Source organism: Arvicola amphibius, chromosome 4 (genome assembly GCF_903992535.2).
Source record: "Arvicola amphibius chromosome 4, mArvAmp1.2, whole genome shotgun sequence".
Classification (NCBI taxonomy): Eukaryota; Metazoa; Chordata; class Mammalia; order Rodentia; family Cricetidae; genus Arvicola; species Arvicola amphibius.
In genome coordinates, this window is record NC_052050.1 from 128,644,473 (window position 1) to 128,668,808 (window position 24,336).

The 24,336-nt window shown below is 40.5% G+C and overlaps 1 protein-coding gene across 2 annotated transcripts; it reads right to left on the reverse strand.

The window, feature by feature from the left end:
* Positions 1–61: 61 nt before the first annotated feature.
* On the reverse strand, positions 62–24,304 carry Ufsp2 (UFM1 specific peptidase 2). 2 transcript variants are annotated; one of them, XM_038325841.1, is made up of 12 exons: positions 24,214–24,304; positions 20,700–20,778; positions 19,160–19,337; positions 19,012–19,078; positions 16,837–16,991; positions 16,262–16,454; positions 14,910–15,056; positions 7,117–7,281; positions 6,781–6,905; positions 4,575–4,651; positions 3,355–3,479; positions 62–230 (listed from the first exon to the last, which is right to left on the reverse strand). In XM_038325841.1, exons 2-12 carry the CDS (start codon positions 20,761–20,763, stop codon positions 144–146), a joined length of 1,383 nt encoding a protein of 460 aa, XP_038181769.1. In that variant the 5' UTR covers positions 20,764–20,778; positions 24,214–24,304; the 3' UTR covers positions 62–143. The 2 variants fall into 2 exon arrangements, with proteins under 2 accessions (XP_038181769.1, XP_038181768.1); XM_038325840.1 differs by having other exon boundaries at positions 16,837–16,994.
* Positions 24,305–24,336: the final 32 nt, after the last annotated feature.

Sequence of the window (24,336 nt, forward strand, 5' to 3'; positions counted from 1 at the left end):
AAATGTCTGAATTCTTTATTACTTTTGAAAAAAATTAGTTTAAATTAAATCACAGCCAAGATTTAAGATTATGCTTGCTTTTATTAACATAGAACAGCTCTTTTATATCTATAATCTTGACTCCAAGATAATTTAAATAGCATTTAAACAGCATTTGGTCGTTGAGGAAGGCATAAGTTATAGTATGCATCCTTGTTCCAAAAGTCTGGGCTCTTCCATCCACACCAGCCCTAGATTTGGACGAAAGGAAAGAAAACCTTTTATAGCCCAAGAGTCCACGATGGGATCTGCAGGAAACTAACATGAAGCTCTGTCAGCAGGACCCCAGCACTAGACACAGACGCAGGCCTAATTCAAGGACTTTCTAAGTGGAGCAAAGTAACTTTTTTGTCAACTTGATACAAGCTACCATCATCTGGGAAGAGGAACTTCAATTAGAAAAATGCCTCTCTCTCAGATTTGCCTGTGGGAAATTGTCTTTACTGATGATTGACGTGGGAGGGCCTAGTACTCTGTGGGCAGTGCCAGACCTGGGCAGGGGGTCCTGACTCACATAAAAAATCAAGCCAAGCAAGCCAGTAAGTGGTATTCCTCTACAGTCTTCAGTTCTTGTCCCAACTTCTGCTTTGTAAGATGAAGTAAACCCTTCTCTACAAGTTGCTTTGTTTATAGTGCTAATCACAGCAATAGAAAGTAAACCAGACATCCTTTCTACACAGATTTTTAAACAGAACAAAACAAAAATCTATAATATTTTAGAAGTCATAAAAAAAAATCACTTCCTTCTAGCAACTGTTAGTCCAGACATTATACTTCATTGGTTCTAAGATAAAGGCAATCGGTAGCTGCGCCGGCTTTATTGGCAAGCTTTTACGTAGTAGTCCGTAAAAGACTACGTATGTGCCACCCAGTGACAGAGACAATGAAACGGGAGAGATCCAAGCCATGAGTTCTGTTTGTGATCTTCACAGGCTGTTTGCTTTCTAGTCTTCAAGTTTAATCCTTTTCCCTAGCAAAGAGTATATTTTAGTGGTTTATTATAAATATAAAAGTTGTATCAAATTTCTTCTAGGGCCACTCATTTTTCTACTTTCTCTTTGAGACAAGAGTCTTAAACTGTAGCCCAAGATGGCTTGGAACTTACTCAGTTTAGCCCGACCTTGGGCCAGCAGTACACCTCCTACCCCCCATGCTGGGATTACAGGTGTGTGCCACATGGCCAGACTGATTTTATTAAAGGAAGCTTATGACTGCCTGTATTACATCGAGGTCAATGCGGAATGCTTACGCTGAGAGCCGAGTCACTCCCCTAGCTCCCAGGCTGCTGGTGTTGGGCATGGACCTGGAGTCCCTAGACTAGAGTGCATTAGCTCTTTTTCAGTATAGAGAGGGAGAACTCACTGAACAGGCTCTTTTCTTTGTTAATTGTAAAAATTTCAGCAAGGTCAAAGTAGAAAATTAAAACATTGTACACTCTCTGCTTTGGGCATTTGAATATTCTCACTGCTGGTAACCAAAAAGACGGCTATGTACTTCCAGACAACCAGCCCGGGAAGGCATTACAGGAAAGCTTGGAGGAGGTGTGATGGCTAATCTTGGTGTCAACTTGACACCCCTGGTAAAAGGGACCCTGAACAGAGGAACTGCTTCCCTCAGTCGGCCTGTGGGCACAAGTGGGGGCATTTCTGGATTGCTAGTTGGAAGAGGAAGGCCTAGGCCACTGTGGGTAGTGCCAGGCATTAGGTAAGTGGTCCTGGGGAGGAGTGTATGATAGCAAGGTGAACAAGCCATGGAAAGCAAGCCAGCAGACAGGTCTTCCTAGGTCTGTCTTAGTTTCTGCCTCTGTGCTGCCTGGGGCCCTCAGTGACAGCTTGTGATCAGGAAGTGTAAGCAGATAAACTCTTTCCTCCCAGGTGCTTTTGTTTTTATCCTCAACAGAACCCAAACTCGGCCAGGACGGTGAACTTTACTGCTCCACCGTCTGCTGGAGTCCAGGAAGTCAGAGTTCGCTGGTGCTGTGCCCTGCCTTCAGTGTGTCATACGCATCAGAGGGTTAAAGGGCTTTCTGCTGTTAAGTCATTCTACAAAAATGTAACTGGCACAGCTCTCATAGAAAGTAATCAGGGATGACGACTCCCTTTATCTAATGGCTGCAGGATAAATCATTTTATCAGGAGCAAAGCCCATTAATCAGCCAGAAAGAAGCACATTTATCACCTGTAACACGCCCCTGATGAAAACAAGGTTTCTACCTGCTCTTAAGATAAAATCTAAATCCTAGCTCAGCTTTTCTGTCTGCCCCGCCCCCGCCCCTCCTTACTGGGCAAAAGCACAGGAAGCTCCTGCAGTTTGGGGAAGTCTGTGCTTCCCTTCCCTCCAATGAAGGAGTCCTTCCACAGCCTCCTAAACCTGGATCTGCATACTTCTTGTCTGAGAATCCTGGACAGCCCTCTGTCCCTCTCCAGGAGACCCAGGGACCCTCAGACATGCTTAGGACTAAGGCTGATGCTGACTGGCACTAATAAATGCCAGATGAATCAATATTTTGCTACTGAATAGGACAATGTTGCTATTATCTAAAAACAAACAAACTTTTATTTATTTTGTGTCTGTGGAGGTCAGAGAGCAGTTTGCAGGAGTTGGCTCTACAGTGTGGGATCTAGGGAACAAACTCAGGTTGTCAGGTGGGCAGGGAACATTTATTCATCTGCTGAATTATCTCCCCAGCCTTTCACATGAGAATTAGCTGCCTATAAATCAATTTAGATTTATGCCCCGTGTAGTCAAGATTGTGTCAACAAATACTTCTACATTTGCCTCAACTTCCAATCTTTATAGACTGATCATGTTATAAGTACATAGTGAGAAGTAATCACATCTCCATAATGACTGGCATTTGCTTATATATTGATTCACTGGTTGTAAAATTATTACGGGTATGTGTGTATCTGTACTCAGGGTGTTGATACCCTGTAGCTGGAGTGACAAGTGGTGGTGAGCCACGTACAGTGTGCTGGGAACTGAACTTGCTCCTCTGTAAGAAGACCAAGCGCTCCTAACCGCTCGCCTTCTCCCCAGTCCTGATTTAAGTTTACTCTGCTCTTGTTTTAAGACACTGGTGAGACAGTACAACTGTGTGTGCTACAAATCTGCAAAGGAAGTAGGTCACGTTCTATTAGGAAGTTTAGTAAACAGCAAAGCTTTTATAAACATTGTGCCTTTTGTGACTCCCGCTGTCTTTCCTACATGGAACACAGTTACACAACAGACTTAAAACACTGCTGTGAGGGCGACTGCCTTGGCTTATCTTTGCTAATGGCCAGGGTCTTATATTTACGTGACACAGACATTTACCTTTTCCAAGATAACTTGCAGATCTTCAGCACCTGTATAATGTGGGTCTAGAATCAGGAACTTTATCTGCCCTGTAGTTTCATTCCATGCGACTCCTAGTATTGTGTGAGCCAATACTCCTCCTCCTAGGGGGGAAATATATATTTTATATATATATAATGTATTATATATATATTAGAGCATACATTAATTTCAACTGCTTATTCAGTTCAAATATAAAACTAATTGTTTTGCCTATTAATTAACTTAATTAATACAGCATTAGAACAGTCTTCCCAATATTGTAAAATACTATGATGGCAAATATACTTGAAAGGATAAGATTACATATTTAATAGCTACTGTGTTACATATGGAAATATGTAAGAAATATTTTGATCATATCTATAATCATACAAAGTTTATATTCTACTGCTATATTCATAAAATTCCCTAAGATCAACTGAGAAAGGGCCACCAAGGGGCTAACTCCTCCCAGTGCAGTAATGATCACTGAGGTGCCTCTCCCAGAAGATGCTCTTGCATCTGCTGAGCATCTCCATCCCATCCACCCATTAGGTTCTCATGATAACTCTGCTGACATCTGCCTACCTCCATTTCTTACACTATCATCTTCTGTTTCAGAGAGTCATGTATCTTTAGCTCATCTAGTCAAATCTTACTTTACAAGGGAACCCAGTGAAGGTCAGCAGTCTGTTGTGACACAGAATCAGCCAAGCTAGTGACAGAGTCATGACTCATGATGCTTAGCCAAGTGGCTTCACCTTTTTAAAAATACTACTCTTGGCTCTTTAAATGTTCAAACAGTTATCATTTTCTTTTTAGCACTTATTCTTGGTTACTAAATCTTTTCTGCAACTTCTCTATGCTTTGGAAATTAAAATGCTAAGAGTAGTGTGTCTAAGTTGACTCTAAAATGTTTATATTTTTGTTCTATGTATGTAGGTGTTTTGTTTGCATCTATGACTGTGCACCCTGTGATGCACTGAAGAGACACTGGGTTCCCTGGAACTGGAACTACTGGTGATTGTGAGCCACCACATGGGAACTGAACTCAGTTAAAAGCACTAGAAAAGCCACCAGTGCTTTTAAACCGTAAGCCATCTCTCCAGACCCAATTTAAAATGACTAGTATTTATGTAACACTAAAACATTATGCAAATAAGATTTACTTATTCTCTACTCTGCCAAAAGAACCCAAAACGTCCAAAACACCTTACCAATCATTACTGGAGTGCCCACATTCTGGAAATGGTTGGCCAGTTCTCGTCCTTGAGAGGCCATTTCTGATCCTTGACTAAATAAGAAGAAATCATCTATCAGATAACTATTTTCAGCATTCAGTCAAGTAATTAATGGGGAAGGCAATGCTTTCAATATTTTTGATTGTGAATCTGAAAAAAAAATTAATTGGCAGGGACCTGATTCAGATGCAACTTAGAGCAGTGTAAACTCTAAAATTTTCAGCAAGAAGACTCCATCTTTCTGCTTCTGGAGCTGTAGAAAGGCTTTGGATTTTCAGCATGAGATTGTTGGTCACCTTGTCATGCTTCACAGTCTGCATATCCTTTCTGTCTTTAAACTAGGATCAGCGACACCAGCCTACATGTAAGACCGAGGAGATTAGATTTTAGGGCTAACCTATTCTTCTGTGCGGACTCAAGGTGTTTGCAAGTGCACTGTATCATGGAGTGTTTGGACAGACGAGGTCCCTCTCATTTTTGAGAAGAGAAAGACAGAAGAAGGAAGACTACATATACTCCTCAGCACTCCAAGTTGAAAATACTGTGAGTAAAGATTTATTTAGTATCTCTCACATCAAACAGCAGAGCTTAGCAACACAGCCCACTTGTTTCCCTTAACGAAAAGGGAACTGGAAGCTAACTTGCTGCTACTGCCCAACCATCATCAGAGTAATGTACTGCATACTGAAAGATCATATGAAAAGGCCAAAGCAAATTTCACATCCTTAGAAAGTAGAGAAAGAGAAAGAAATGGTGAGCTCAGTCATCAGTAGACCCATTACTTCTGCGCGTGAACCAGGCGGCGTAAACCTGGTAACTCTCGGCCGGGCAGGGAACACACAAATATTTTAGTGTTTTGAACCCTTCTGTAATTTCTTAAAGTGTTTACTTTGAGTGTGCATGTGTACACCTGTGCTATGGCACACATATGGAGTCCCACAAGTTAAACTCAGGTAGCCAGGCTTGGTGGCAAGTGTCTTTCACCTCATCAGGCCCACACTTTAATTTTTTAAAATAGTTCTTTACTACTTTATCTGCCATTATTTCTTACTGATTTCACAGTTCCAACTGTGAAATTAAATATACTTTAAGTACTTTGACGTTAAATACTGTCTTGTAGTTATCAATACAAGACAGTTTAAAATGTAAGCCCATGGAAAAAGTCTTTAAGTATTTAACTTATTATTTAACAAAGTAGAAGAAAAGTCATTCCAATTTTTTTTTTTTTTTTTTTTTTTTTTTTTTTTTTTTTTTTTTTTTTTTTTTTTTTTTTTTACGTTGTGCCTAGGAGTTGGGTGGGGTGGGATCCCCAGGAACTGCTTTGCCTAGAATAGCTGGTTATTATACTGGGCATAGTCAGAATCCTCTTCTGGGGTGATAGAAATGGCCCCCGAACCACCCAGTACCTTGGGCCATGTATTTACTCTAGTTGACAACCATGATGTCCCTGCTCAAGGCTGTACAAGTGTGGTTCCTCAGGCCTTTGTCTCTCGGCCTCTGGGGGATATTTGTCATAGTCTGTGGAGTCTCAAACTCAGGAGCACTCCCTCCCTGAGCCAAGAAACTCCTGTCTCTCGGGGAATTTAGAGTGCTGACTGCAATAACGTTATATCTTATTTATTTAGTAAATATTTTATACCATATGTGAGAAATCAGAGTAGAACATTTATGGAGAGGAAATTAAAAACTTCATAGATGTTTAATAAAAATGCAAGTTATGGTCAGAGAAACTGATATGTGCTAATTTATATTTTCTCTTATTTATTAGAATTATAAAAATGTAAGCTGAATATATTATTTGTGTATTTGTTGGTTTATTAAGAAAAAGAACATGTTTAACAAGAAAAAGAACAAAAGAAAACCACAATAGTCAGTGATCAACATTGGTTTTCTCCTTATAAGACTTTTTGGAGATTTAAACATTAGAAAACTACATTTTATATCGGGAACTTTACCCAAAGATATTTATAAGTTTTCCTTGTACAGACCAAAATTAGGTCTAGAAATACATTTATATATCACAGCTTGTTCTAAAAAGTGAGATTTATAAAGCAATGAGATAATGAGGAAGAGCAATGATTGGAAATAAATAAGGAGAAAATGTCATTTTTCTATTATTTTAACAAAAAATGATAAGCTGTCACTTTAGAAATGACATACCTGGCTTATAAAGTATCCTTACCTAACAAACAGTATTTTTGAAGTTACACCAATCAGTTGGTTTAGTACCAGCTGTACTTCAATAGATCCAATCCACTGCCGAGATCCCACAAATGTTGCTGGCTTGTCACCAGCATCAACAAGAGCCTTTATGTATTAAAAACACAAAAAAATAAAAAAATCCATATGCAAGTCTCTATTAAAATTATATTAAGGGTATTTTAATTGATTACCAGTAAGATAACACTTTTTTTCAAAATAAAAATAAATCTATGCCATGGGGTAGTAATAATTATAATGTCATATTAAAAGCTAATGGAAAACAAATTGGGTTAATTTAAAATGGCAAGTTCTGTACCTGCTGAATTTCTCTGTGTGTTGGAATGGACCTCTCTGTGTATCCCTGGTGTCTGAACCATGAGCAGATTGTCTGTAGGGATCGATAAGCACAACCCCAGCCATTGTCATCTATCCGATCCTGCATATAATGATGATAAGCGTAGATGCCCTGGACCACAAAAATCTATAAAAAAGAAATGTAGTAAAATATTAAAGACAGAGTACATATTCTGTAGAGATGCCAGAGTAATATTTACTGTTTTAGAGCTAGACTTTTACTTTAGACAATGGTTCTCAACTTCTGGGTTGCAATCTCTTTAATAAAGTTCATCTAAGACCATCAGAAAACACATTTACACTACAATTCATAGTAGTAGCAAAATTACAGTTAAGAAGCAGAAATGAAAATAATTTCATGGTTGAGGGGCACTACAACATGTGGAATTGTATTAAAGAGGGGCAGTACAGGAAGGCTGAGAACGCTGCTCTCTAGCCTTATAAAATGCCTTCACAGAACAATGGCTTATTGTTATATTCTTTTAGTTGGTTCTTCGAGCAAATCAACAAAATAGAAAAACCTTTATTCAAACTTATTCAAAGGCAGAGAGAGAATATCCAAATTAACAAAATCAGAAATGAAAAGGGGGACATAACAACAGACATGGAGGAAATACAGAGGATCATCAGGTCATATTTCAAAAACCCGTACTCCACAAAATTGGAAAACATAAAGGAAATGGACAACTTTCTGGACAAATATCACTTGCCAAAATGAAATCAAGACCACATAAGCAAATTAAACAGACCTATAAGTGCTGAAGAAATAAATAGTCATCAAAAGTCTCCCAACCAAAAAAAGCCCAGGACCAGATGGATTCAGCTCAGAATTCTACAAGACTTTCAAAGAAGAATTAATACCAATACTCCTCAAATTGTTCCACACAATAGAAACAGAAAGAACATTGCCAAACTCTTTTTATGAGGCTACCTGAGATCCAAACCATAAAAAGACATTACTAAGAAAGAGAATTACAGACCAGTCTTATTCATGAACATTGATGCAAAAATACTAAATAAAATACTGGCAAATCAAATCCAAGAACACATTAGAACCATCATCCACTGTGATCAAGTTGCCTTCATTCCAGAGATGCAGGGATGGTTCAACATACAAAAATCTGTCAACATAATCCACCATATAAACAAGCTGAAAAATAAAAACCACATGATCATCTCATTACATGCTGAAAAAGCTTTCGACAAAATACAACATCCCTTCATGATAAAGGTCTTGGAGAGAGCGGGGATACAAGGAACATACCTAAACATAATAAAGGCAATATACAGCAAGCCAACAGCCAACATCAAACTAAATGGAGAGAAACTCACAGCGATTCCACTGAAATCAGGAACAAGACAAGGTTGTCCACTCTCTTCATATCTATTCAATATAGTTCTTGAGGTCCTTGCTAGAGCAGTAAGACAACAAAAGGAGATCAAGGGGATACAAATCGGAAAAGAAGAAGTCAAACTCCCCTGTTTGCTGATGATATGATAGTTCACATAAGCAATTCCAAAAATTCTACCAAGGAACTTCTACGACTCATGAACACTTTCAGTAATGTAGCAGGATACAAGATTAACTCAAAAAAATCAGTAGCCCTCCTGTACACAGATGATAAATGGGCTGAGAAAGAAATCAGAGAGACATCACCCTTCACAATAGCCACAAATAGCATAAAATATCTCAGAGTAACTCTAACCAAACAAGTGGAAGACTTGTATGACAAGAAATTTAAATCTTTGAAGAAAGAAATTGAAGACACCAGAAAGTGGAAAGATCTCCCATGCTCTTAGGTAGGTAGGATTAACATAGTAAAAATGGTAATCTTACCAAAAGCAACCTACAGATTCAATGCAATGCCCATCAAAGTCCCAGCAAAATTCTTCACAGACCTCGAAAGAACGGTACTCAACTTCATATGTAAAAGCATAAAAACCAGGATAGCTAAAACAATCCTGTACAATAAAGGAACTTCTGGAGGCATCACAATCCCTGACTTCAAACTCTACTACAGAGCTACAGTACTGAAAACAGCCTGGTAACTGGCATAAAAACAGACAGAGGGACCAATGGAACCAAACTGAAGACCTGGATATTAATCTACATACCTTCGAACACCTGATTTTTGACATACAAGCGAAAAAATCAAATGGAAAAAAGAAAGCATATTTAACAAATGGTGCTGGCGTAACTGGATATCATGTAGAAGGATGAAAATAGACCCATATCTATCACCATGTACAAATCTCAAGTCCAAATGGATCAAAGACCTCAACATAAAACCAGCCACACTGTACCTCATAGAAGAGAAAGTGGGAAGTACACTTGAATGCATTGGCACAGGGAACCACTTCCTAAATATAACCCCAGCAGCACAGACACTGAGAGAAACAATTAATAAATGGAAACTCCTGAAACTGAAAAGCTTCTGTAAAGCAAAGGATACAGTCAACAAGATAAAACAACAGCCTACAGAATAGGAAAAGATCTTCACCAACCCCACATCAGACAGAGGTCTGATCTCCAAAATATACAAAGAACTCAAGAAATTGGTCATCAATAGAACAAATAATCCAATAAAAAAATGGAGTACAAGCCGGGCGGTGGTGGCGCATGCCTTTAATCCCAGCACTTGGGAGGCAGAGGCAGGCGGATCTCTGTGAGTCTGAAGCCAGCCTGGTCTACAAGAGCTATTTCCAGGACAGGCTCTAGAAACTACAGGGAAACCCTGTCTCGAAAAACAAAAAAAAAAAAAAAAAAAAAAAATGGAGTACAGAACTAAACAGAGAATATAAAATGGCTGAACGACACTTAAGGAAATATTCAACATCCTTAGTCATCAGAGAAATGCAAATCAAAACAACTCTGAGATTCCATATTACACCTGTAAGAATAGCCAAGATCAAAAACATTGATGACAACTTATGCTGGAGAGGTTGTGGGGTAAAGGGAACACTTCTGCATTGTTGGTGGGAGTGTAAACTGGTACAGCTCCTTTGGGTATCAGTACAGCGATTTCTCAGAAAATCAGGAAACAACCTTCCTCAAGAACCAGTAATATCACTTTTGGGTATATATCCAAAGGATGCTCAAGCGTGCCACAAGGACATGTGCTCAACTATGTTTATAGCAGCTTTGTTTGTCATAGCCAGAACCTGGAAACAACCTAAATGCCCCTCGACCAAAGAATGGATAAGGAAAATGTGGTACATTTACACAATAGAGTACTACACAGCAGAAAAAAAATGACATCTTGAAATTTGCAGGCAAATAGATAGAGGTAGAAAACATTATATTGAGTGAGGTAACCCAGACCCAGAAAGACAATTCTCATATGTACTCACGCATAAGTGGTTTTTAAACATAAAGCAAAGAAAACCAGCCTACAAATCACAATCCCAGAGAACCTAGACAACAACGAGGACTCTAAGAGGGACTTACATAGATCTAATCTACAGGGGAAGTAGAAAAAGTCAAGATCTCCTAAGCAAATTGGGAGCATGGGGACCTTGATAGAAGGTTGAAGGGGCAGGGAGGAGAGGAGAGAAAAATGTAGAGCTCAATAAAAATTAATAACAAAATAATATTATATTCTTTTGGCTTTTTCTTACAGTCCAGAGTCCTTTCCAATGGACCTACTCAGAAACGTGCTAGAAAGATATGTGTTCTGGATTAACAATGTTAGCTCCTATACTTTCCCTTTTTAAATGTAATTTAGTTTTGAATATGCCAGTGGTTACCTGATTATGAAGCCAATTTTCCTGGCTGGATTAGTTTTACAGCATGAACACTTTCTCACTTAGGTCTCAGTTAAAATGCCGGAAGCCTTCCACGGCCAGCCTACTAAAAATAGCATGCCCACTTTCTCACCACCTGCCCTTTGTCATGGTTACCAACTCTCTCCTGACTTCATGTGTGTATGCATGTATATATATATACATATTAAATTTTCCAATTAATCATAGCTATTTCACATGTGGCTGGTTATATCGCCAATGTCTGCCTATGCATACCAGCATGTGAACTCCAATGCCTATGCTGAAACTTATTCATTTCTAGGCCCTCATCCTGCAGAGGGCAGGGCACACGGCTGCTAAACATGCTGCCCTGAGTACATGATGCCTGGAGGAAGGAAGAACTAAAGGGGCACATAAGCAAACAAAAGTAGGCTCTGCACAGTGGGCCGCAGGAACAATGTTTCTGCAGGTCTGCAATCCTGCCATTTATTATAGCCAATGTTGTGTTACTCATGGCTAAAATGGGGACTGATGCCACAAGATTCTTCCTTATAGCATAATGCTAAAAATGAACATTTTTCTGGAAAAGCATTTTAGTTTTTAAAACTCGGAGTTGTGGGGAAAGACAGGGCACTCACAAGACAATTAGGCAATAGATTGACAAAGTACAAACTGAAAATGTATAATCAGACCATCTGGTAGGAAGAAAAATGGCTGCTCCCAAAGATGTCTCTGTCCTAATCTCCCAAACAGCAGCAGCCCCACTTCAAGTGTATGTTAGGGACTTAAGATGGAGCGGTGGGGGGTTCTTCTGTCTATCGGAGCAGGCACTAACATCCCAGAGGAACAAGAGGGTCAGCAGTGAGTGGTGTGACCACAGCCAAGGAACGCTATCAACTATCTGAGGCTGAGGATATGAAGAACGGAGCTCGTGGACGGGCATGGCCCTGGGGTATTTAGAATTCAACCAAGGGAAGCTAATGTGGACTTCCTGCTTCCAGAAGGGTGACAGACACATCTCTACAGTCTGCAGCGACCATTATGGATCATCTGCCATAGCCTTCACAGCAAATGAGTCCTCTGCTTCAGAAGTTCTTCCCAGTGGGTGGAGTCATGGACAAGAAAGACTAAGTACCATCACATATAAATGTAAAAGTACTTAAAAGTAAATAAAATAAAATTGTTCAACAAAAAGTAGTGCTTTATCTGCAATTTAAAGTCTACATTAGAAAACAGGAAAGACTGATAACAGGCTAAGTTTCAATTTAAGAAATTAGAAGAAACACATTAAACCAAAGAAACAACGTAAAACCACAAAATTAGTGAGACAGAAAACAAAAGTTATAAAGAGGGGGTCATCAAAGGCCAATGTTTAAAGAAAGAAAAAACTCATAAATTGATAAGAAGAATTAAAAAGAAAATACAGCTATATAAGAAATTATAACCTGAAAATGTTCTATAACCACTAACAAAACTGAATGTTAATATTTGCAAAGGGCTGGGGAGATGGCTCAGCAGGTAAGAGTGCATACTGCTCTTGCAGAGGACCCCAGCTCAGCTCCCAGCATCCACGTCAGGCAGTGTGCAACCACCTGCTAATCCAATTCAAGAGGGAGCCAGCACCTCTGGCTTCCACAGCACCTTTATACGTGTGCACATACACAGACAATTAAAATAAAATCTCTTAAAAAAAAAAGAATAACTCATAATGAAAATGCTAAAGTCCAGGTAGTTGTTCAGGGCTGACATATCAAATGATCAAGAAAATAACATGCCAATCGTATATAAACTCCAGAAATTTAAAAGATGGAGCATTACCCAACTCATTTAATATATCCCTGATATATTTTTATATACTGATATAAAAATTGTAAATCCCTGATACGTTTTTAATTAAGAGAAAAGAAAATTATAAGGAAATATCAATTACAAATACAGAATACACACACACACACACACACACACACACACACACACACACACATACACACGAGTTTTGAGACACAGTTTCTCTGGGTAACAGTCCTCACTGTCCCGGAACTTATGGAGAACTGCCTGACTCAGTCTCCTGAGTGCTGGGATTAAAGATGTGCGCCACCACTGCTCCACAATGAAAAAAATCTTAACAAAATACTATCAAACCAAATCCAGCAGTGAATAAGACATGACAATGAACATGGATTTATGTAATGAATACACCCATTATTACCGGAAGATCAGATGAAGTGTTTAGGGGTCAATAACATGAAGTTTATAACTTTCCCTGAAATGGTTTGGGAAATGAAGAGACAAAAGTGAAACAAACCTAGCAAGTGTTTCCAGCTGTTCACATATATATGAACAGGACACATGAGTGGGAATGTTCACAGAAGACTTCCTGAAATCACAAAAATCCTGGAAACATTATAAAAATGTGTATTATACAGGATCAAGATAACTAAACCAGAGTAAGACAAAATAAGATGAATTTTAGATATAGAATGTTGAGTGAAAAACACAAATGGTAGAAGACTACATGGTAAGATTTTTATATAACTCAAAATGAAACAAATACTGCTAAAGCAATGTGTCTTTTATATGTATACATATGTATACACACATATGAAGCTCAGAAACCAACACTGGAAGGGAGGAGGCTGAATGTATCCCTGCGCAATGTCCTGTAGGGTGCTTAGAAAAGTGTCCCAGGACCCAGTGCAGACACAAAACCCTCGAGACGTGGCTCTTTATGAAAACTAGCACAGTAGTTTTTATGAATATATAGGAATATCCTCCCACTTATTCTAAATAATCTCTAGATTACCTATCTTAGATAAAAAATAACGAAAAGACTATATAAATGGCAACTGCATTTTTCAGGAAATAACGGCAAGGCAAAAATATATACATGCAGGGTAGACTATTTCTTTTTTTAGGTATCTCTGATCCAGGACTGGCTGATGCACAGATGTGGACACTGGCTGTGTAAGGCACCTGTGGGACGATGTTGATTGAGGAGGTCGTGTGGAGACAAAGCACACGAGTCAGGAATGGTCTGGTTCCTAACTAAGTAGGATTCCTAGTTATTTGTTTCTTTGCTATGCTGTGAGATGTGTTTCAATGTGTAGATACATAAATGTGTGTGAGTGTGACATACACAGGTCACATATTACAGAATAATACTAAAGTAAAGAAATGCCTTTTGCATTTTGTAATATGGATAAGGCACCTGTTTTATTGTCAAAATCAATCAGCATGCACTTAGTGCTTTATGATCTTGGGCGTTTTGTAAAGAACTAATAAAAATGTAAAATAAATATAAGATGCAATATAAACTATGGAGGAGTTCTAGGACCCTTTTAGATCATTAGTTACTGCTATCTTTTTTGAGGCAGGGTCTCCCTAGCTAGTCTGGAACTTGATGAGATTTAAAGGCATGTGTACTGACACTCTAAGCTAATTACTGCTATTTTTAAAACAAGATTTGTGTGTGTGTGTGTGTGTGTGTGTGTGCATGTGCATGTGTGTGTGTGTGTGTGCTAAAAGACAGCACAAGGAAGCTCTCCTAGGGCTGCGTAAGAGCAGCAGCTGTGAGTTGCTTGACGTGGGTGCTGGAAATGAACTCATGCCCTATGGAAGAACAGCAAACACTCTAAATACTAAGCCTCCCCTCCACTCACTAATTACAGCTATCTTAAAGGAGGTTTTCTGATTTTTGTTTTTGTTTTTTCAAGACAGGGTTTCTCTGTGTAGCCCTGGCTGTCCTGGAACTCACTCAGTAGACCAGGCTGGCCTTGAACTCAGAGATCCACCTGCCTCTGCCACCTGTGCACTGGGATTAAAGGTGTGTAGCACCACACCTGGCTCCTTAAATGAGATCTTAAACGCAGGTTTAAAAGAGACAAGTGATGAATTATTTTTTAGGAAATGACACACAATCAGAATCAATTCTTAAAAACTTCTCTTGAGAACCAACCCAAAACAATGAATGACAATAATCGGTCAACTCTCATAAAAACTAGTTGAACTCACCACGCTACCCTCTATGTTAGGTGGAGTCAGGTAAGTATGTGGGTTCCTAATGCAGCCATCTTTATATGCTTCATCTGGAAAGTGATAAGCATTAGCCCTTTTGAAATAAGGTCTGTCGTGAGGCAGATTGAAGAGGTCATGCAACTCCTAAATAAAACCAGAATCAATAAACAGAGAAAAGAATTTTAGATTTTCAGTTAAAACACTCAACTCAACAATTATAAAACAGGAAATATGTTAGCTATAAGTTTTCAAAAACATGACTTAATTCATTAAGGTCAGCTGGTGAACAGACTGAGACCAGCTTACACTCCTCTAGCGGAAACCAGCCGGGGAGACGGAGACGTGAAAACAACCTGCTAGAATTGGGAGAGTTTGTACATCTGAAATTATAATTCATAATGATGCGTCAAAGTACTTTGGGAAATGATGTTTATAATAGTTTAGACATATCAGTGCAGTTATTAAACACAGAGCAGAAGTTAGATGGCACCAAGATGGCATGAGGAGAAGCATTTACCAATGTTTATAATGCACTATTTTCTCAACCTCATAAAACATACAATACTTATTGTCAAAGTCTGGCCAATCTCCGGTGTACTCAGTGGTTTCAACAGGTCAGCTTGCACTGTTGAAAACCAATTCATCTCCAGCTTTTGGAGCACTATAGAGGGCTAGCATTACACTACTTATGAGCAGCATTTAGGACATAATTTGGTGAGTGCCAGGCAAGCCACAGGTCCGAAAGACATATTCTAAAAATCAGTCCTTTTGTTGATAAATCTCACTTCTTTATATGCTGGACAGGTTTTCTATGAAATGTCTCTAATGAAACTTAAATAACCTTATCTGTGGATGCAATATTACCACGTATCATAGTCAGAATTGACATGAGCTCCCCCATTCCTTCTGCACTGTACTGCTGTTTCTCTCACAGATCTGGAGGGAACAGAGGGAAAGGAATTTCTTAGCGTACACCAGCTACTCTCGACACGTAAGCATCTTGCCGTTTCTATTTTCACTGTGGAAAGTATTGAAATTTCAGAATTATATGACTCGCACTGAGCACTGAAATGAAAATGCTCCATGCTGTGCTAAACTGGCATGCCTTTATCTCCAATCACATCACAAAGAGATTCCACGACATTTCTATACAGCGGCCCATTTCTGCACTAAACTGGCATGCCTTTATCTCTAATCATATCACAAAGAAATTCCACGACATTTCTATACAGCGGCCCATTTCTGCACTTTTAAATTAAACCATAAAATAATTTATATTTACTACAAATTATACTTAAGCAAAAACTGAACAAGAGACTTTTTTCTCATAATAACTGATCCACTTTTACCTTCCTATAGGCCTGCAGCTGACCATCGGGGATTCCTGAGGGATATAAAACTGTTATGAGATTCTTTTCCCCCGGCAACAGGAAGTGCAATGGCTCAGGGACTACAATAGATGTTCCTTTCATATATCTCAGAATGCATTTTTCCATATCAACTAGTTGATTGTGAACGGCATCCACTAGACGCTTGCGAGCTCTGTGGAAGATACGTAAGTGAGCTAACGGAATTTATGATGGCTAAAATGAAGAGTACAGCTAACGCACCCCGAACAGAGCACAGAACTTCACTGGACCAGGTTTGTCAAACAAAGTCTAAATTATGCAAAGTAACTGTATTTTTCTCTGACTGGATAAAAAGGGAAGCCTTCTAAATTTCAGCATGCCATTCTACTTCTTCTAAATAAATATTTAATTATTCAATGATTCTTAGGTTGAAAGCAAGGAATATATCACAGTAAAAACAGCCCCACCACTCTGGATATGACTTACATTGTATCTTTAAAAGAACTGAGTTCTGATTATTTTAAGGAAGGGTCGGTCCTCACTTAAATGTGGCAGTGATACTATAAAATACCTACTTTCCCCATGTTTCTTCTGGAGCAACAGACACAACCGCATCGATTGGCAAGTTCATATTAATGTAGTGGTGTTCTTCATTTTCCCTTTCAATGATGGGGGTTACGGCTCCCAGAGAGGTCGATATTTCCAGCATGAGATCTATGTTTACTATTTGCTGCTATACAAACAGACAGTTAAGAGTCAACATGTGGAACATTAAACACTGCATATAAAGGGTAAATAGTGTTTTAAACAATGACATATAAAACTACATTACAGATAGTAACTTCAGGAAATCCCTTTCTGCTTCAAAATAATCTGTATGAATGTAGAGTGCATGGAATCAGACTGTCCACGAGTTCATAAATATCAGGGCCATGTGCAGGGCATACTGGGCTATTATTCTATTCTTTCCACTTCTGCACAGACCTAAAGTAAAAAAGCAAAACAGAAAACCTTCAAATAAAATTGTCCAGCAGGTGGATTACTGTGAGTTTGAGGCAGGCTGGTCTACTTATCGAGTTCCAAGTCAGTCAGAGTTACATGGTGAGACCCTGTCTCAAAACAGCAACACGTCAATCAAACAAAAAGTGCCAACACCAAAGAACTATATGTAAGACAGTCCTGAAATTCCTTTCTGTGTATTGAAAAAAAATAGCAGAATTAGAGGATGCTAGGAGCCGGGCTTCTCACTGGGATTAGCTGGAGAAGTTGTGAGGCTGAGGTGGAACTAGAAGCAGAAACCCAGGTTATACAGGTACATGTGAATGTGTGCATGTGTGTGTGCCTATGTGTGTGTGTCTGTGTGTGTGTGCGTGACTGTGCGTGCTCCACAGAGAATGGTTGAGTCCCAAGCTGGAACGGGAAAAGTACATGACACATATGCACTAATGTATTCATCAAAGTAGGGAACACCAAAAAGAAAATTTCAAAAGGATATCAAACACACTGCCTTCCATGAGCTATTAGCTATAATGGAAACTGGTAAATGCCTTAAATAACTGCCAAAAAATGTCAGCATCACCAACGCAGAACACAATGAAGCACCTGCTTATTTAATATGCTATGCTAGGACACACTTCTATAACATGCCAGCTAAAGATATGGGAATGTAACCACAAGCAAGCACAAAGCAGACCCTATACTGGGGAGCATACTGCAAAATAGCTGCTGTGTATGCCTCAAAGTGTCTACTTTTTTGAATAATTTCCAAGTCCTCATCTCTAAGCTATGATTTTTGTACACTCCATGTTTTTAAATTTAACAGCTCGTCAGTATGTCAGTGGTGTCCTAAATATAACCCAAACTGAACTCATATTCCCTCACGCGTAGGCTACTCTTTGGTATCTACTGGCTACACCTGGAAAGAGGGACCTCCACTGGAGATTTTCCTCTGTTAGACCGGCCTGTGGATACTTTCTTGATTGCCAAATGATGTAGGAGGGCCGAGCTCATTGTGGGTGGTACCATCCCTGGGCAGGGGGTTCTGGGTAGTATCAGAACACTGGCTGAGCATGAGCCAGGAAAGTAAGCAACTTTCTTTCCTGGTTCCTGTTTCTGTTCCTGCCCTGCTTTCCCTTCGGGAAAGTCTGTCATGGAGACCTGCCAACCAGATAACCCACTCACATGCCCAAGTTGCTTTTGGTCATGGGGTTTATCAAAGAAACAGAAAGCAAACAAAAACACCCACCTTCCATCTACTCAAGGAAGGAACTAGTTAGCTAGGCCATCTCTAGTTAGTTCTAAGTACAGCCCATTGTGTCTCTTAAATATGTCTATGGTAGTTAGCGCTGACTGCCAACCTGACAGAATCTAAGATCGCCTGGAAGCTATGCATGTGGTGGGCTCCCTAATGCTGGTTTAAAAATCAGCAGACCAGGCAGACAACATGCAAAATGAAATCCTTTGACATTGTCTGGCACTGCACGATCTATCACTTTACTAAACTTTTCATTTACTTTGAAGCAATGTGTAACCCTACCCAAATGAGCTTTGGTTTTGCAGGATCAAAATAAAATAACACTTTCAAAATTACGCATTGCAACAAGAAAACATGTTTAGACACGTAAAACAGACAATATTTCTAGGCCTCAATATTCTAGGAGGGCAGGATTAAATTATCACCTGTACCTCACTCAGTTCCAAATTCAAGATTTTTTTTTTTTTAAATCAGTAGAGAAGACAGATTTGCTTACCGTGTCTGATGACTTTTTGTCTTTCTTTTTAAGGAATTTTCGTTTTGTATCCTCTTCCTGCTCGTATCTAAAATTTCAATACACGAATACATTTACAAGTACGAAACGACGCTATGGAAACATTTGCAGAGACGCTTTAAACACTCACGGGATGAGGTGCACTATGTTCCTACAGGTCGCGCTGCCGGTCAGCTCCGCCGTGTTGGTGTCACTGTTGGGCCACAGATACACGGAGCTGTTGTGGATTCTGAATACAAGGGCGTCTGAAGAGAGCTTGGTCGTCAGGTCATTCAACACCTGTCTTAGTGCACTCTTGACAAACGTTTCTAAAAGAAAGGCAAAAGTAGAACAGAGTGGACATGACTCTCAAACACCGCCTCCTGCTTTTCAATCGCTATCAGAATTCTGGCCTCTCTACCTTTAGGATTCTGAGACCATAAATTTCATCCGATGGCTTTTAGAATGTCTATAACAATTTACAATCAATACTAGTGTTTTTAAAAAGCGATCATTACAAAAATTTCCACACATTCAAAGGGAAGCTCTGCCCCCATTTGCAGTCACTCTTTGTGCCCCCTTCACCTTTCATCCCTTATCTTCTGAATGTCTGTGCCTCTAAGATCGCCGACGCATTGTCAGGCATAATTTCATTTACTGTCAGAGAGTTAGCCACGTCCTTGAATCTCACATTCCCCACCCCGTTCTGACCACTCTCTGCTGAGCTTCAGAGTCAACCAAGTGTTTGCTGGAAACCTGAACACGATGTCCCAGCGGCATCTCAAAGTAAGGCATCTCGGCTGTAATTTCCCATAGTCTTCCCTGGGCACTGTCTGTCTCAGTGTTCAGCATTAGCCTCAGCCAGAAGCTAGAAGACTTCCTGAAACTTGCTTTATAAAGATCCCGCTGATCTTTTTCTTCTCCTCTGAATTTCTTCTAACATTGAAATACACTACAGCATTTAAGAGAGTTGGGTACTAAGGCATGGGTAACACACATTACAACTCTGCAGTGTGCAGCTCCAGGTGTCTATTACACTGTGTTCACTTGGGATATTTCACCTGTGTGTGTGTGTGTGTGTGTGTGTGTGTGTGTGTGTGTGTGTGTGTGAGAGAGAGAGAGAGAGAGAGAGAGAGAGAGAGAGAGAGAGAGAGAGAAATTTTCTTCAAGACAGCACTAAAGGTTCAAAAGGAAGGTTGAATCTTTTAATTTACAGAGGTGTCCTGTGGGCTGGTAAGGGAATTAGAATAGAGAATCTAAATTTGAATTCCATTTAATTTGAGCGTAGTTTATTTTTCTTATGTTATCCTCAATAATGTATCACTATAAGTTTGGTAATAAAGAAGCTTTGGTGTTGGGGGCTGTGGACCCCCAGACCCTGAATTTTCTGTAAACAACTTGTTTTCCAATGCTTGTAGCTGCTCTGAGCAAAACAACTTGTTTTCCTGTGTTTGCAGCTGCTCTGAGCAGGAGACCCTCAGGAGTTCCTGATGGCAGGGGAGTGGTTTCTGGTGGGTTTGGCTGGGGCGTGGCTATCAGTTAAGGATCCCTACTATATAAGTTGCCCTGGACCACACTAAAGGGGGAATTCAAGAATGACCCGTGTTTCTGTCTCTGTGTGTTTAAATCTCAGGCCCCTTTCCCGGCTAGCAAACCATCCAGGAGTGCAGGCGGATGTTGGAAAGACCTACCTTTAGGAGTGGCTAGCTGAAAAGCCAGATCAAAGCCTCCTCTTATTCTGAAGAGTATATCCATGGTTTTGGGGATCACCTAGAACAAATGTAACGATAATTCCCATGTAAAGCAAAACAAACTCATCTTCACATAAACTAGAACCTACTTCAGTTTGGGGTACGGCACTAATTCTGCACTAATTTCACTGGTTAATTCCTTAGGCGGAAATATAAAACAACCCCTGCAAATTCTAAAAAGTATTTTTCAAACCCGAATTTCACACTGAAATCACCCAGAGAGCTTAAAATTCTGACACCCAGGAGTACGGACATCCAGGAGGCATGCCCAGACATCCTAATCAATTGGCATACAGCTGTCCCAGGCACAAGAATATGTAAAAGCCTCCCTACTTCCATTCATAGTGATTACAATGCATTAAAGCTTTTAATCATAGTCTTGATGCATTTGTCAGTGATAGGCAAACATCAGTGGTATAAAACTAGTTTAAGAATGTGACAGCCGGGCGGTGGTGGCGCACGCCTTTAATCCCAGCACTCGGGAGGCAGAGGCAGGCGGATCTCTGTGAGTTCGAGGCCAGCCTGGTCTACAAGAGCTAGTTCCAGGACAGGCTCTAAAAAAGCTACAGAGAAACCCTGTCTCGAAAAACCAAAAAAAAAAAAAAAAAAAAAAAAAAAAAAAAAAAAAAAAAAAAGAATGTGACAAGAAGCCGGGCGGTGGTGGCGCACGCCTTTAATCCCAGCACTCGGGAGGCAGAGGCAGGCGGATCTCTGAGTTCGAGGCCAGCCTGGTCTACAAGAGCTAGTTCCAGGACAGGCTCTAGGAACTACAGGGAAACCCTGTCTCGAAAAAAAACCAAAAAAAAAAAAAAAAAAAAAAAAAAAAAAAAAAAAAAAAAAGAAGAATGTGACGAGAACACCGAGTCTAACGTGGCTGAGATTGTGGCTAAGCCAATGAGACCAGACATTGGTAGAACTCACCGTCTTAAAAGGTCCACTCATGATCTTACACCGAGATTAGAGTATAATGAAGCAAGCTAACCTAACTGCCAGCAACATGAATAGCACATAGCTAGAGAAAGCATGTTAGACAGAATTTACATGGCCTGGGACAATGCTTGCCACTGACAGAGAGAAAAAAGCATCTGCAAAATGAAAGAAGAGACCAGCAGTTCTCAACTTGGATCCACATGCTGAGTTTCGGCAGCAAAGGATAAACGAAAGACCTGTACCATGAGTGTTTAAGTGTGTGTGTGCCACGTGGCAGTGGGGTTGACCTTGAGGATTCTCGAACAGGCCCTGAATGGGCTGAAGTATTATGTTACACTTAAGAACCTATGATGCTCTGAAAGGGAACGACTCCCGTAGGCTCACATCCGAAGACCTTGTCCCCAGTGGGTGGGGCTGTTTGGGAAGGATTAATAGGCGTGATGTTGCTGGAGGAGGTCTGTCATGGAGGCAGGCTTTGGGGCTTCAAGAGCTTCCCACCATTCCCAGGATGCTCTCTGCCTCCTGCGTGTGGATCCAGATGGGAGCTCTCATTTGTTGCTCCGGAGGCTTCGCCATGCCTCTGCCACACCATCATAGATTCAATCTCTGGAACCGAAAGCACAACTCATCTCTTGGTCATGTGCATGGTGTCTTATTACAGCAATCACAAAGGTACTAACACAGCTTCTGTGTTCACCCAATACTGAAACAAACGAGCAAGCACTCACACCTGCTGCCCTAAATGACCGGTCACTGGGTGTATATTATCGTTGATCCTCAGAACACTAGGAAGAAGTACCATTACTCTTTTTTATTTTGCAAATTTCTTGTCACTTTTTTTGTAAGAGTGATAGCATTAATTTCATCCACTGTAACCTATTAAAAGAGCATACCATATGTCCAGTTCCACTTCATTGAGTTCATTTAAGCAAACAAAACGTTCAATACATAACGCTGTCTGTCCATTTATCATACTGTTGCTTATCATAAGACACCAAACCAAAGGATTGGAAAATATTGTGTGAGCTACCAGTAAGAAGTTTTTTGTCTGTGTGTATGTTTTAAAGACAGGGTTTCCCTGCGACTCTCTGACTATCCTGGAGCTCACTATGTAGTCCAGGCTGACCTGGAACTCCGAGATTCACCTGCCTCTGCCTCCCGGGTGCTGGGATTAAATACTCGGTAAGATGTTTGATAAAAAACAATACTACGATTTGAATTAAAAAAAACTTAAACTCAAGTTGTAAAAGACAAGGAAGAGTAAATTTTAACTCAGGCACTTCCTGTATGATTCTGACTAAGGCACTTACTTGTGTTCTCGTCTGTAAATGCAGGGGGAAAAAAGATACAGATTCCCAGGGCTGTTATGAAAATTCCTTACGAAACCATATGTGAAAGCCCCAGGGTGTCTTTAGGCTTCCTGATCACGAGCCTCTCTGGGATGTAATGTTTACGTTGAAATCTGAAGGGCAACTAGCTATTGAAAGAAGCCTTAAAATTTCCAAAGGAAGGTGTAGTATGTGTGTGCATGTTGTGTGTGTGTGTGTGTGTGTGTGTGCGCGCGCGCGCGCGCCAAAGTGCCCGTTCCAGGCAGAGTGACCACCTGCTGAAGGCCTGCTTAAAATAACATGTATGAAGACTGATGTGGTGTATGGCTGTAATCCAACACGTGGAAGGTGACGGCAGGAAGATCGGGATTTCAAAGTCATTCCCGGCTGTATAGCCAGTTCAAGGACAGCCTGGGTTTTGTGAGACGCTGTCTTAAAACCAAAGCAAAGAAAAAGACCACTAAGAACAGGACCCAGGTGGATGATGGCAAAGGTCCAGATGGTAAGGGTAAGAAGGTGATATTATAGACGCTCAGAAGTAGAATCCAAAAGATTTGACTATTTGACTTGAGATGGGGCACATTAGTCACGTGTTTGGTGGGCACAAGAGGGGTGAGCTGGGTTATCTGCCAAGATGTGTATTTTGAAGGAAGAGTGTGGAGAGAGCGGGAGGTGGATATGACGAGTCAGCTCGACAACTGCTGAGTTTGAATGATCAATTTAAGAGGAAGCAGTTAAGTAGATTTATGAGATGGGTTCCGAAGAAAAGAGAAAAAGCTCAGGGTGCCAAGTATATCTGAAGAAGATGAGCATCTACGGTACAGATGGCAGGAGCTGGCCGAGCTAGGAGACAAAAGCAGGGAGAGAGCGGTGGCACGTAAGCGAAGGGAGCAGACGCTTTTAAGGAAGTTACGCCTATCTTTCCAAAATCAAGAGTTCTTTCTTCATAGCTCCCGAATACGCCAAAAAAGTGTCTCACTGTCACGATGCAATGACTGACCCCGAGGGTCAGGAGTCCGGGTGCTGCTGAGACGCGGATGCTAGGCAGCTGCGACACCCAAGGGAGGAAATTTTGCACTGCCACCGTTGGTGACCTAGGGGCCGGCTCCTCCCGGGGGCCTGGAGCCATTCTCCTAACGGTTGCTGAAGTCCTAGGAGGAAACACAGGAGGGTCACGGACAATCAGAATCACTTACCAGGTTCACCACCTGGAGGTGACAGGAATGACGATTTCCCGCAACCCAAGGTCGGCCCGGAAGTGGCGTCAAAGCCCTCAGAAGGCCGGGCCCCGGCAGGCGGACTACAACTCCCAGAATGCT

What these genes read in the sequence shown, in the direction of transcription:
- Ufsp2 (XM_038325840.1), bottom strand. Translation starts at nt 20,763, where the DNA reads ATGGATATACTCTTCAGAATAAGAGGAGGCTTTGATCTGGCTTTTCAG. An exon ending in AGCTGCAGGCCTATAGGAAG is followed by an intron (nt 15,057 to 16,261) that starts GTAAAAGTGGAT and finishes GGTTTTATTTAG; the next exon opens with GAGTTGCATGACCTCTTCAA. An exon ending in TCAAAAATACTGTTTGTTAG is followed by an intron (nt 4,652 to 6,780) that starts GTAAGGATACTT and finishes CTTCTTATTTAG; the next exon opens with TCAAGGATCAGAAATGGCCT.